At 38.7% G+C, this 13013-nt stretch overlaps 1 protein-coding gene across 23 annotated transcripts in view; it reads left to right on the forward strand.

Moving 5' to 3' along the window:
* The window catches only part of TTN (titin), a 359167-nt gene that overhangs the window by 54406 nt on the left and 291748 nt on the right, over nt 1-13013 (forward strand). For all 23 annotated transcript variants that reach the window (XM_061608344.1, XM_061608325.1, XM_061608332.1 and 20 more), the window contains 4 exons: nt 1391-1675; nt 1785-1910; nt 5426-5614; nt 10719-10775. In XM_061608344.1, coding sequence (XP_061464328.1) covers nt 1391-1675; nt 1785-1910; nt 5426-5614; nt 10719-10775 — 657 coding nt within the window. The remainder of the gene's footprint in view (nt 1-1390; nt 1676-1784; nt 1911-5425; nt 5615-10718; nt 10776-13013) is intronic.

A 13013-nucleotide genomic window follows, 5' to 3' on the forward strand; every position in this document is an offset into this window, starting at 1 on the left:
AAAATGGTTAAAAACAATTTTAAAAAAAGGTTTAAAACATATTAAAAGGCAATTCCAACACAGATGCAGACAGGGATAAGGTCTCAACTTAAAAGGCTTGTTGAAAGAGGAAGGTCTTCACTAGGCACCAAAAAGATAACAGAGATGGCATCTGTCTAATATTTAAGGGGAGGGAATTCCACAGGGTAGGTGCCGCCACACTAAAGGTCCATTTCCTATGTTGTGCGGAACAGACCTCTTGATAAGATGGTATCTGCAGGAGGCCCTCACCTGCAGAGCGCAGTGATCGATTGGATATATAAGGGATAAGATGGTCTTTCAGGTATCCTGATCCCAAGCTGTATAGGGCTTTGTACACCAAAACTAGAACTTTGAACTTGGCCCGGTAGCAAATGGGCAGCTAAAGCTCGTGTTCTGTAGTATATTACCTTCTCATTTCTTTACACTTATTTTTCTTTTGAGCTATTTCAAGCTGCAGTTCTTCAGCATCAGTCCACAAGTTATTAAGGTGCAGTCCGGTATGCTAGGTGTGGGAAACTTTTGACCCGCCAAATGTTATTGGACTCCCATCAGTCCCAACCAACATGGCCAATCATTAGAAATGATAGGAGTTGCAGTCCATCAACATCTGGAGGCCACAGATTCCCCGCTCCTCCTATACATAATATTAGGGCAGTAAATCCCATTGAATTTCATAGGACTTCATTCTGAGTAGATATGCAGAGGGTTGCATTGGTCCTGACTAGTTGTTTGTGAAGTTGTATTCTTTTATTAATCTTTGTACATTTGGTCAACTTGATCTGACAAATTCATTTTTATAGACATGACTATACTTCAGGTGTAATCTGAGATATAAATATTATTTTTCTAATATTGCTTATTACTTTATAGTTCTTATCACATTTACCATCAGAATAACATCATGATAAAGGCTAGACTACAAATTAGGGCTTAATGATAAAGCTCAGAAAAAACGTGGGATATAGTCTGGTCCCATACGATTTCATGGTTGTGGTGGGGAATGATATGTGTGAGGGAAAGGTTTCTAACCTAGTCATCTTCCTGATTTGCTAATTTACTATATCCAATAAGTTTTTGCCTTCAAAATGAGGGAGGTTTCAAACATGCAATTTCTCATCACAGTCCATATAGTTAATACATGTGTGCATAAATCAGTTCTTTGACCATTGCTCAACCCTGTCTCTTGAACTTTGATGCTGAGTTGCAACTGATCCTCTCTTGTCCAGATCCAATTCCCTTGCCCTACCAAATATCACATAGGCTATTGATACTTAACTAGCTGGTAAAAATGCATTCGATATAGAAAGAGAGGAATAGAATTCATCTTGGTAGAAAATATTTATATATGTGTGTGTGTTTTAATTTGCAGCTCCAGAGCCACCCCAGATTGAAAAGGAACTTCAACCAGTCACTGTGGAGTCTGGGAAACCAGCCCGCTTCTGTGCTGTTGTATCAGGCAAACCGCAGCCCAAGATCTCATGGTACAAAGATGAACAGCCTCTTTTTCCAGGCTTTAAGGTCAAATTTCTTCATGATGCCCAAGAATACACTCTGTTGCTGATTGAGACTTTCCTGGAAGATGCTGCCATTTACACAATCGAAGCAAAGAACGACTATGGAGTTGCTACTTCTTCAGCATCCCTTTCAGTGGAAGGCAAGCTCCCCCAGCAATCTCAAGCATTTTTGAAACTGGCATTGTCAATATTTTGTGATGTGTGCTCTTCCATGGAAGCTACTAATCACTGTTTGATCTTTCTCTTTAGTTCCAGAAGTTGTTTCTCCTGATGTTGAAGTGCCAATTTATCCACCTGCTATTATTACGCCACTCCATGATGCTACTACTACTGAGGGACAGTCTGCTTGCTTTCAGTGCAGAGTTACAGGGACAGGTTAGTTTAACAAGATCATATCAAGCTTTTGTATTCCTTGTTCAACTGGTACACTTAGTAGATTTTTTTAAAAAGTTATTACTGAAGCCAAGTTTTCACAAAACCCTGTAGATTCAGTTGCAGTAACTAATTTGGGTTAACCAAGGACTCCTTTTTTTACAGTGTCATACATTATAAAGGTAGGCACAGGCGCAATCATTCTTCCCTTTTTAATTGAAAATGGCATTTTGCCATGCTTTTCTGGTTTTCAAGATTAAAATTGTGTCAGTACAATGACATGTAAGAGTGCTGGAGAATCAAGTATGAGGATGTGAGCGCTGTGTGTAAATGAGCCTGAAAAATGGACAAAGCCTCTGGTGTCACCAACTGACACAACATTGCCTTGGAAATAGTTATATCTGATTAACCTTCACTTTATTGTAACTGAGTGTCAATGCCCATTCTGTCCATGCTTTAGATATTTTATTATTAAAAGTATTTACATTAGTCCTGTCCACCATATTTCATGGAATAAAGGAATCTGGTCCGCTCAACCAGTTCTGAATCAGAACCACTGATAACCTGCATCCCCAGCAGACTATATATCTCTATATCCACCTGCAGAAAGATCTCATCACATATCCTAATGGCCTGGGCATATTATAATCACTTTCACTTGAACATACTGATATCTTGCTGGCGTGAATGCCCTAATATGTATCCAGAGGTTCTTATAAATGGGCTTCTATATGAACAAAGGACTGTGTTCGCTTTGTTGAACTGAGTGGCAAAGCCCCTTCATCTGAAAGCTCTGCATTCTCATTAGAGAGCACATAGAGCTCTTGATCCACAGTTCTGGATCACCAGCAGTTCTGATAAACAGGACTGCTTGCATATGGTCACACTGAGGAGGAGCTAGATGTATTACTTACAGTAAATTTGAACGGTCTAGTTTTTGGAGAGCCAATTATAGCTACCATTTTAAGCAGAGAAGAAAGTGCCATGTCATAATTTTAATACCTCAGTTCCTCTTTTATACAAACGCACTCATTACTCTTTTTGATTCCCCCAATACTGGTCACTGACCTTATTGAAACTCACATAGTACTTGCCTCCTGCATATTTTTTAAAAATCTGGATTAAGTATAGTTTATAAATGTTATAGATACAGATAAAAATCTAAACATGACAATTGCATTTTAAATTAGATAAATGCAAATATGTACTTGAAATGGATAACAGCTTTTTTTAATTCCTAGAAATATAAGTGTAAAAACTACTTGTGCATGTACAATCCATTTGCACCATGGGTGTAGTGACAATGTACTAAGGGTCTTGTAGGGCTCAAAAAAGCACTGCCCTCCTTCCCTCTGTTCTTACTTGTACACAGTCAGGGCATGCTTTGATGCAGAGATAGGGAACCTGTGGCCTTCCAGATGTTGTTGGGCTCCAACTCTCATCATCCCCAGCCAGCATAGCCAGTGGTCAAGTATGATGGGAGTTGTGTACCTGAAATGGGTGTCTTGATCCTTACCTGTTTTAGTCCCTTTCCTTTCCTCTGTGTCCGTCTTTTATTTTAAGTTAGATTGTACACCTTTGTAGTAGAGATGTGTTTTTAATTAATAGTATTCATTTGTTTTTTCTGTACAATGCCATGTGCATTGATGACACTATATAAATGAACAATAATAACAACAACAACATCTGAAGGGCCACAGCTTCCATACTCCTACTGATGTGCCCATGTCTATATGTAGATGGGATGTGTGTGTAAAAAGAGGAACCTTCAGATATTGGTGCTATTCCATGGTGCAAGTGGATCATGTCCCCAACATTGTATTTTTATTTTTCAATAGCCTTTTTATGATAATAATAGAAAAAGTATTTAGGAGTTTACATTGAAAATATTGGCAAAATTTAAGATGTGCAAAAGCATGTCAGAATGATGTTTGTATATATACATGGGTATATATAGCATTTTGACATGCATGTTGAAAGCTACAATATATATATGCATTTGTGGAACAAAGCATGGGGAGATGTTCTTTGGAACTCTCACTCTGTATTGTTCATGAATGTATGTGCATATTCCTCAATATAGCATGAAATCAGCAGTAGTTTAGTATGGTGTTACAGAAAAGTGAGATATTCGCCTGTCCATATTCCATTGCCCTTCACTGGGTTCATTTAACTTTTTAAAGTTTATTATGAATTTTGAAATGTAAACATTCACTTTACACTCTATATCTGGGATGGGATGGGGAGCCTGCAGCCCTCCAGATAATATCGGACTTCATCTCCCGTCAGCCCCAAACAGTCAGGGTATTTGGGGATTGTAGTCCAAGAACATTTGGAGGCCACCAGCTTCCCATATCTTCTTTGTCTGATTACCACAATACAAGACAATAAATTGATATTAATTCAAAGCAAGAAAAATTCTAATAACTCACATGGTCCTAGCTACCTGTAATGCAAATCCCTTACATCAAATTGAATACCTAGCAAACCCGTATGGACCACCTTCAGTTCTAAGCTTTGGGACAGCACAGATTTTATGTGTTTGATCCAATAAACTGATTGAAGGATCAGTGCCATCCATGCCATTACAAGGTTCCGTACTGCAGCCCCTCCACTCTTGTCCATGGATTCCTCCCCCTTAACTACAATTAAGAGTTGGTAATGACAGTGACTTTAAGCACGATTAGTATCATACAGAGCTCCCTTGATGCTAGTTGCAATAAGTTCTGTTGACATAATGGGGCTTCCTTTCAATATGTGAGTTTAATTTCAATCTGTTAGGCCTCTTGAAGACCATCTACTTCTCCTTCACTTCTTTGTCTTTCATCTCAGATTCAGTGATTACTGTGTGCAATGCAGTTGGATTGTACATGTGAAGCTTTACTTAATAGTAACAGAGGGAGAGCCCCTTTTTGCATGGAGTTCTTTCCTTGATTTGGATCATGGCCCAGATTGAACCTGCTCTTGTGGTCCCTCACTGCCTCCAAATATCCAGTCTCCTGAGTGGAGTTGTTCATTTTTCATGCTCATTGAAATTCTGGATGTAATGAGGGGGAAATAGAGAACAAAATCTGCACAGAGGGCAGAACTACCTGCAACACGGCTGCCACCAACAGTGACCTGTGCTGAAGTCTTCCAACATTCCCTATAATATTTTAACCAGACTTCCCTGGTCTCTACTCCACATCACTGGTGGCTGCTGCTGTTGTTGTCAGAAGCAAAAGAACACAGGAAACAATATGGATTAGTCTAACAGTGCAATCCTATGCTTGTCTACACAGAAGTAAAACCTATTGAATTAAATGGGATTTATTTCAGGGAAATGTTTGTATTGCAGACTAAACTTTACAGGAGGAGGGAGAGAACTCAATACAGAGTTGCCATGTCAAATATCACTTTAGTTCTGATCTGGGAAACATTACCAAGCTCCCAACTTGTTCATCAATTTGCTTCCAGAGAGTGATGCTATAAAACTTACATGCCTTTTCTTTTCTTTTTGTTTATTTTCACTTGAGCAGACCTCAGAATAGCTTGGTATAGCAAAGACAAAGAGATCAAGCCATCCCGCTTCTTTAGGATGACTCAGTTTGAAGACACTTTCCAACTTGAAATTGCAGAAGCGTACCCAGAGGATGAAGGAATTTACACCTTTGTCGCCAGCAATTCTATAGGCCAGGTGTCAAGTACAGCTACACTGAAACTGGAAGGTACAGTGTACTGCTTGAAAGAAAACTCTGTAAATTTGCATGTGTTTTAACATATATATATATATATATTTAAACCTTTATGTAATTGTCATCATGTCAATGTCTTTTAACTCAAATAATCGATCCCATTGTCTGATATCCATCATGCCCATTTGGTCCCTGCAGTATAAATTGTGCACAACATCATTTCACATTGTTACAGCATTCCATACTTTTTACTTTTACATTCTGTTTCCAATTAGCATTCAGCATGCATTAAAAAAAAAATCCTCCTAACGCAAACAAATGACCATGCTTTATTTTTAATATCAAATCACCTTTATATTGAAAGAGGTGGAGGCCTGGATCTAAAGAACTGTGCAGTCAGCGAAATACCTCCATTGGGGATTTGGGTTTATGTTTCTCAAACTGCACTCTCCTTCCTATGCTGCGAGGCAAACAGCTTCTGAGACTGAGAAGGATGCTCGTTGGCTGCCATTGCTGAAAAGGAGCCCTCTAGAGTCTAAATCTCTTCCTCTTCCATCCCCTAATAATCATCTAATAATACAAAGATGTGTGATTTGCAGATTGTGAGTTTCCCAATTACAAGTGGGAGGCTCACTACAAAATGAGGTCCCTTCAAAGGGTTTTATGTTAATATATGTTACAAGGGGGCAAAGAGAAGATGTAGGGCTGGTTTTGGTTGCAGCCATGTGTGTGACATAATATCTAGCTCTAAGAGTTTTAAAAGCAGATTATTATGTGGCATAGGAATGAGCGAATCTGTTTCTTTTCCGTCAGTGTCAATTTCACATGTTGTTGCCCATAATTCCATTCCACTTCCACATGAATTACAACACATAAAAATAACTAGGCACTGTTATTATTGATAAAATTGCATTTATGTATGAAAGAGAAGAGCACTTTACGGGGAAATTAAAAAGGAATTTAAATGTATAAACACATTAAAACACCAACGCATGCTGAAATATAAAGGAAAAGTCCAGGACCTGCAATAACATTTTGTTTTTGTTGCTGTTTCTCAGGGTAATACGACTAGAATGATTTGAAATACCTGTAGCACTTGTTAAAAATCTCAGGAATTTAATTCACTTACATCATGCCAATTCAAATGCAAATATTTGTCAGAGGAAACAAATATTCAGATTTGAGGCAAGAGCCTCAAAAGCATTATACATTTAATCTCAATTGGTATCCAATTGTATTGTTTTCTATTCTGCTTGCACCAGAGCTTAAACATTGTCACTTAGGGAAATGAAGAATGTCATACCTTACAAATGTCAGGTGTTTTTAAAGACATGTAGGACAGCTAGAGAACATTGACTGGTGTAGAGGGTAAGAAATTAAAAATTGGCATGCTTCTTTTCAGGGTTTAAGGTTGAAGAAGTTACCTCATATTCCCAAAGGCATGTTTCTTCATCTATTTCCATTAAGAAGGAACCCGTTGGCCAAAGGCCCATCTTTATCCAGCCTATTTCAAGCTGCAGCGTATGCAGCGGGGAAACAGTCAGATTCCAAGCCAGGGTTTCTGCCATGCCGAAACCAGAAATCCTCTGGTTTCATAATCAACAGCTAATGTTGCCAACCAAAGACATAGTTTTCCATTTTGATGAGTCTACAGGCACAGCCATATTGATAATAGTAGATGCATTCCCAGAATATGCCGGGCAGTACTCTTGCAAAGCAAGAAATAGTGCTGGAGATGCAACTTGCACAGCTACACTTACAGTGACTGCTGAAGGTAAAGCCCCGTTTTTGTTCCTAGGGATTCAGTCTGTTGCATATAAAACACACTTTTCAACACTGTGACTAATGACCTTCTTTCCCCCCCTCATTTCACATTTTTATTTAAAGTATTAGCAGTGCCATCACTAATGTCAATAGTCCTAGCGGTAACCAAATAAACCACTCTTGTTTCCTGTACTTTCCAAGTGTCGTTTAGGACTTGCATCCTAGCTACACCTGTTTTGTAGTGCACACTTCAAGCCAGTGAGTTGTTGGCAGTTGGTAGCATTCTCTGAGGTTTGCTCTACTCGGTTTTAAAGGGGAGCAAGAAAGGATTTTGATGGGACGTAGCAAACATTCTATCAGAATATCACAAATACCTTCAAATCACTATGGAAAATTGCAGTGGAAAGAAAAGTCAAAAACTACCACACATTACCAGCATGAGCATACTTCATTTTTTCATTCATCAGTGTGGCTGTCACCCCCTCCCCGTATGCATTATGCTGCCTACTGAGGGTGCTCTTAATAAATGCACCTGGCATGCTAGGCTTTCAAAATATATTTCATTCTCATCAACTATGACATATTTTGTTTTTAACTTGGCCCTTTGAAGTGCATTAGATATTAATAATATGTTTTGTTACTTGATTACACAGTGCAAGCCTTAGATAGGCTAAGTTCTGGGAAAGATGTAAGACAGTCTGTCCAGGCAATATCAGAAGTGCATATTGCTTCCCCTTTTGCAAAGAAGGAGACCAAAGTTTATGTAAAAGAAATCAAATCCGCGCAAGATTCATCACAGGAAATGGTTGTGCAGGTCGATGAACGTATTTCCAGAACTTCAGCTGTGAAAGCTGAAAGTGGGAAAGAAGCAGAAAGTCTCCATACCACAGCCATTACTGAGAAGTCAGAAAGTACCAAGATATCAACAACCTCAATTCAGGTGCCGAGTGAGACTCTCCCAAAGATTCTTCTGAAACTTCATGATCTCACTGTCAGATGTGGTGATACCGCTCAGTTTATGTGTGCTTTGGAACGAGAAAACTTCTCTGACATTTTGTGGTCCCATGAAGGAGAAACAGTACAAGAGTCTGAACGAATAAGGCTGTCACAAAATGGAAGCATTCTTTTCTTTACCATACATAATGTTCAACTTTTAGATCAAGGATTGTACTGCTGTACTGTTCGTAATGACTATGGAGAAGTAAAAACAACTGCTATACTAACCGTAGAAGGTGGTTATCTGATTTTTAACATTATGTAACTTATCTCATTTCATTCTCATCCTCACTGCCTATTGCTTTAGTGCTAGCATTTAATTGAGAGTTATAATTTTCAGTCCCATTTTCCCTAACTCTCTACATTTAAGGCTCTGTTCACAAATTATTCACATGCACAGGTACTCTGTGTAATTTACTTGTAAAGTAGGATTCATACCTCTTCCTGGGAAGTTACAGAGGAATTGGATTCATTTCCAAAAGCAAGGATTAGTCACTTGGTAGTGAAATATTGAAGCAGTTTGAAAGTGTTCACTGGATCAAAGGGAAGGACAAGAAATAATCTGGTTACAGTTATTTCTCTTTCACTAGCTGTTAGTTTTGGGAAAGGTTTTTTTAAAGCTATGTAGTCTCATCCTTAATCTAGGCTACTCTAGTTTGCAAAGGGCCTTCTGCAAATATTGACTGTCATTCTCTGAACACTTGCTTTTCCCTATACCAATTTTCTACCAAAATGAGAATTTCACATCTTTGGCCATGACAATTTGTTATACTTAAGACAAAGAAACTCACATCCAGTGTACCTTTCCTTTCCATTCTATTCTGCATCAAATGATGATGCTTCAAAGTGCACCATACATCTTTTTTGGGGGCAAGGGGAATCTCCATTCCTTTTATGTACATTTAGTATCTTAAAGCAATGGAACATGCCTCCACTTATAATCCGTTCTTGTGTTTGAGCACTGAAGACTGAGAATTGACTTTTGGTTCTCTTCTGGAAATAGCTGTACTCTTATACACAGAAGAGCAGGAACATCAACTTGAACAAAACAGTGCCATGAAATTTCCCCATTTATCCTGCTTTCACAAAAATGGGGGATTTCCTGACATTTCTACACATCTTTGAGAAGCATTGCATCTGCAGCTGCCTTCTAGGCTGGCAGGAGGAAGCCTCGGTTAAAACTGAAGATGTACATGTGCAAATTACTATGAGCCAATTCCAATCCAATTCAATGACACAAATCCTGTGGATCTAATTGCAGCCTACATTTAGCCTGGCATGAATAGAGACCTTAAACGAGGAACAGGATAGTAAAAGACTTAAATTTTCTATTGTTTTTGCACTAACCTGCTGAACATTATTTTTTCCACACTAATGGCTTTTTATATAAATATTTTTCTGAGTATAGATTTTTAGATTTGCGACAAAACATCTAATCTTATCCTAACTTTATTCTTACCTAGCTAAAGAAGCACAAGCCAGAACAGTAAAAAAAATTACCCTTGAATCAGATACTAAAAGCATTAAAACAGTCAAAGAGTCTCATATTAAAACAGCCTATGAATACAAACAAGGGTCTTCCACGGAAACAATGAGCATGACAATATCATCAGCTGAAAGTGTACAAGAAGCTGAGAAACCAAGGATCAGAGACTACTACCCTGACGTTGTGCCATGTGAAGATATCATCGAAACTGGTGCCACCGTACCAGTCTTCCTTCAATCTCTGCCCCCAGAAACCTTTGTCAAAGAAGGAGATAATGTCTTGCTTTTCTGTGTAATCAAGGGTGTACCTACACCTTGTGTCATCTGGCTGTATAACCAGCTAATAGTTGAGGATTCCACATTATGGTCTTTAAGGCGCGATGGTCCTCTGTGCAGTTTAAAATTACTGAAAGTTAATGAGAATCAGAGGGGTATATACAAGTGCAGAATAGTTAATTCTGCGGGACAAGCCGAGTGCAGCACACATCTGAGAGTGACAGGTTTGCAACTGCATGTTCCTTCCATATACTCCTCCTGCATACCATCATTGCATTGAAGCCTGTTTGATCCACAGTCCGTGACAAATGAAGTGGCTGTGGATTGTTGAGTATTTTCCTCACGGTGTTAAGGGCATGTGAAAGGCATGTTGAATTACTAAAAAAGAGAAAGAGAGAGAAAAGAAGTCCTTTTAAAATGCTGTGGGGAAAAACACCCAATGTGTTAGCATTCTCCCACTGTTTATTTTCAATTTATCAGGCACTTCCTGGCATGTATGTGTATGTATGTTTGTGTGACTTTTTCTGTCAATGCATCATAAACTGAAGTCTGTTTTTTTTCCTTCTCCCACAACATTCAACTTTCTATCCATTAATCACCTCTTTTTTTATTACAGCCCTGGAAAAAGTTGTTCACGAGAAGATAGAAGAGCAGATTGAAATGGAAGTGAAAGGTAAAGCCACAAAACAAATGTTACCCTGAAGTAAAGGTTTAGCATAAAGAAACAGTAACCTTTTGAAAAGCTGATATGTATGACAAGAAAAGCAAAACATATTCTGAAACGTCTATGAATATGCTGCATGTTCTGTTTTAATATGCTGCATTATTACAAAAGAAAAGTCTATTTTTGATTTTACAAACTTGCCCATCTTTACTTTCCCTTCATGCTGTGCAGCTGGTTGTGCCCAAGCTTCTCTTTTGTACAACTTCTTCTAATGCATGGGACATTTTAGACTGAATTGCTTCAAACGGTTTCAGAATGTGTTAGTATTCTAACGTTCATTATTTGGTCAACAAACATGGGGTGGCATATGTTTAAGATGTGATACTATGCAAGATGGGAAAGTGACCTGTTTCGCTGTTGCCCTCCCATTTCATGAACATGAGATTAATTCTCCATTATACATGTCTTACACTGGCTTGCAGATAGCATAGTTGGGCCATGTTGCTTGCTTTTTTTCCTTTCCCCCCTTTTTTTTTTTGCATAACGTTGTGAAGTTAGCAGCTGTATTAGTTCGAATAAACGCCTTCTCATTTCATTTTAGCAAATTACTTATAGTTTACGATTTTTTTCATACCTTTGAAAAACATCTTTTCAATTTGTTTGACCATTTTAACCAACAATCAAAGGGATCAGAAAGGGCGTTTATTCTAATGTCTGCAAGTCAGGTAAGACTCCCCCCCCCTTTTGCAAAGAAAAGATGCGAATATATATATATAACTAAATACAAAACGTGTTGGGCAGTAAAACATGCACCCACAGGAACATGTCATTTTGAGATTCATTTTGCTTGTTCATGAAGAAATTTCCACAGTTGGAAGAAAGAATCAACAATGAATGATTTTCGAGTCAGAATCTTTAAAACAGAGCAAGCTGTTGCGTTTATTCGAACAAATATGGTGAGTGAATTTTTTTATATGGATTTGTGATGAATCCGTTGCATGCCCATTATTTAATTTTATTTATAGCTATTTCTTTTTTTCCCAACTGTGTGATGGAAAGGACAGAGTACGCTGTAATGTAATGGTATTCTTTTGCAGAAATATTCTTCGATGAAGAGCTAGAATATGCAGAAAATCCAGTTCTCAAGGAAACTGCTTTTGCTGATTCTGATTCTGAAGATCTTCTGGAGCAAGGATCTCTGCCTACTCAGAAGTGTGCAAGTAGAGTGTCAGCTATGCATTCCTGGCCCGAGAAAATGAAACCTTCTTTCACACAAAAGTTAAAGTATAGGTCTGTTTTGGTGGGAGAACCAGCTGTTTTCCAGTGTAAATTGGGTGCCCACCCTTTGCCCCAAATAACATGGTTCCATAACAACAGGCAAATCCCCAAAAGTCTCCGAAGAGTAATAAAGACTGAGAGCTGCATGGATATACACAATTCCAGTCTAGAAGTTAAAGAGGTTCAGGAAAGGGACTCGGGGAGCTATAAGGTTTTTGCTATTAACAGTGAGGGCTCAGCTGAGTCCACTGCATCATTGTTGGTAGCAAATGGTGATGAACAAAATGCTAAATACCTAGAGTTTCTGAGAAAGTCAGAGGGTACCCGTGAATATATAGAATGCCTGGTGCAGAAAAGGAGAGATGATAAGCTGAAGGTTGATCTGCGATGTATTGGTTCCCCATTTGACAAGAGGCAGGAGACTGAGAAAATGTTGGCAGCATTTTCTCCTACCACAGGGATGGTAAGGACCATCAGCTTTGAAAGCCTCCCCTCCTCAAGACAAGAATTTGTATATGATAAGGATTGGGTAAGAAAAAAACATTCACTTAGGGGAGAAAGTGAAGGAGAGGCTTTGCTTGATGAGGAAATAAGAGTAAAGTTGCAGCGTCTTCGCGAGGCAAAAAAAGCTGTGCTAGAAAAGAAAAAAGGGCATCTTTCACAGGGATTGGCAGAGGCACAGCTTGCATCTGTGAGAATGGTAAGATTCAGGGATAAAAGCGGCCTGTTGACTCATCCAGTCTGCGCAACATCTCAGGTAGAGATAAAGGGATCTGCTTTCCAGACAATAGAGCAAATCCATGAAAAGGCCATATTACATACAATGGCAGACACTGAAGAAATTACTGTAGAAGGTTCTAGCATGGAGCTTGAGAAAACATCAGAAGAATTTCAGGCTAGAATGGGACAAATCCTTGGCATTTCTGAGCCTTCTAAGATTCCTCAGACGTTAGCTGATAAAAGCAAGAG

The sequence above is a fragment of the Rhineura floridana genome, chromosome 2, assembly GCF_030035675.1.
Source record: "Rhineura floridana isolate rRhiFlo1 chromosome 2, rRhiFlo1.hap2, whole genome shotgun sequence".
In the NCBI taxonomy this organism is placed as follows: Eukaryota; Metazoa; Chordata; class Lepidosauria; order Squamata; family Rhineuridae; genus Rhineura; species Rhineura floridana.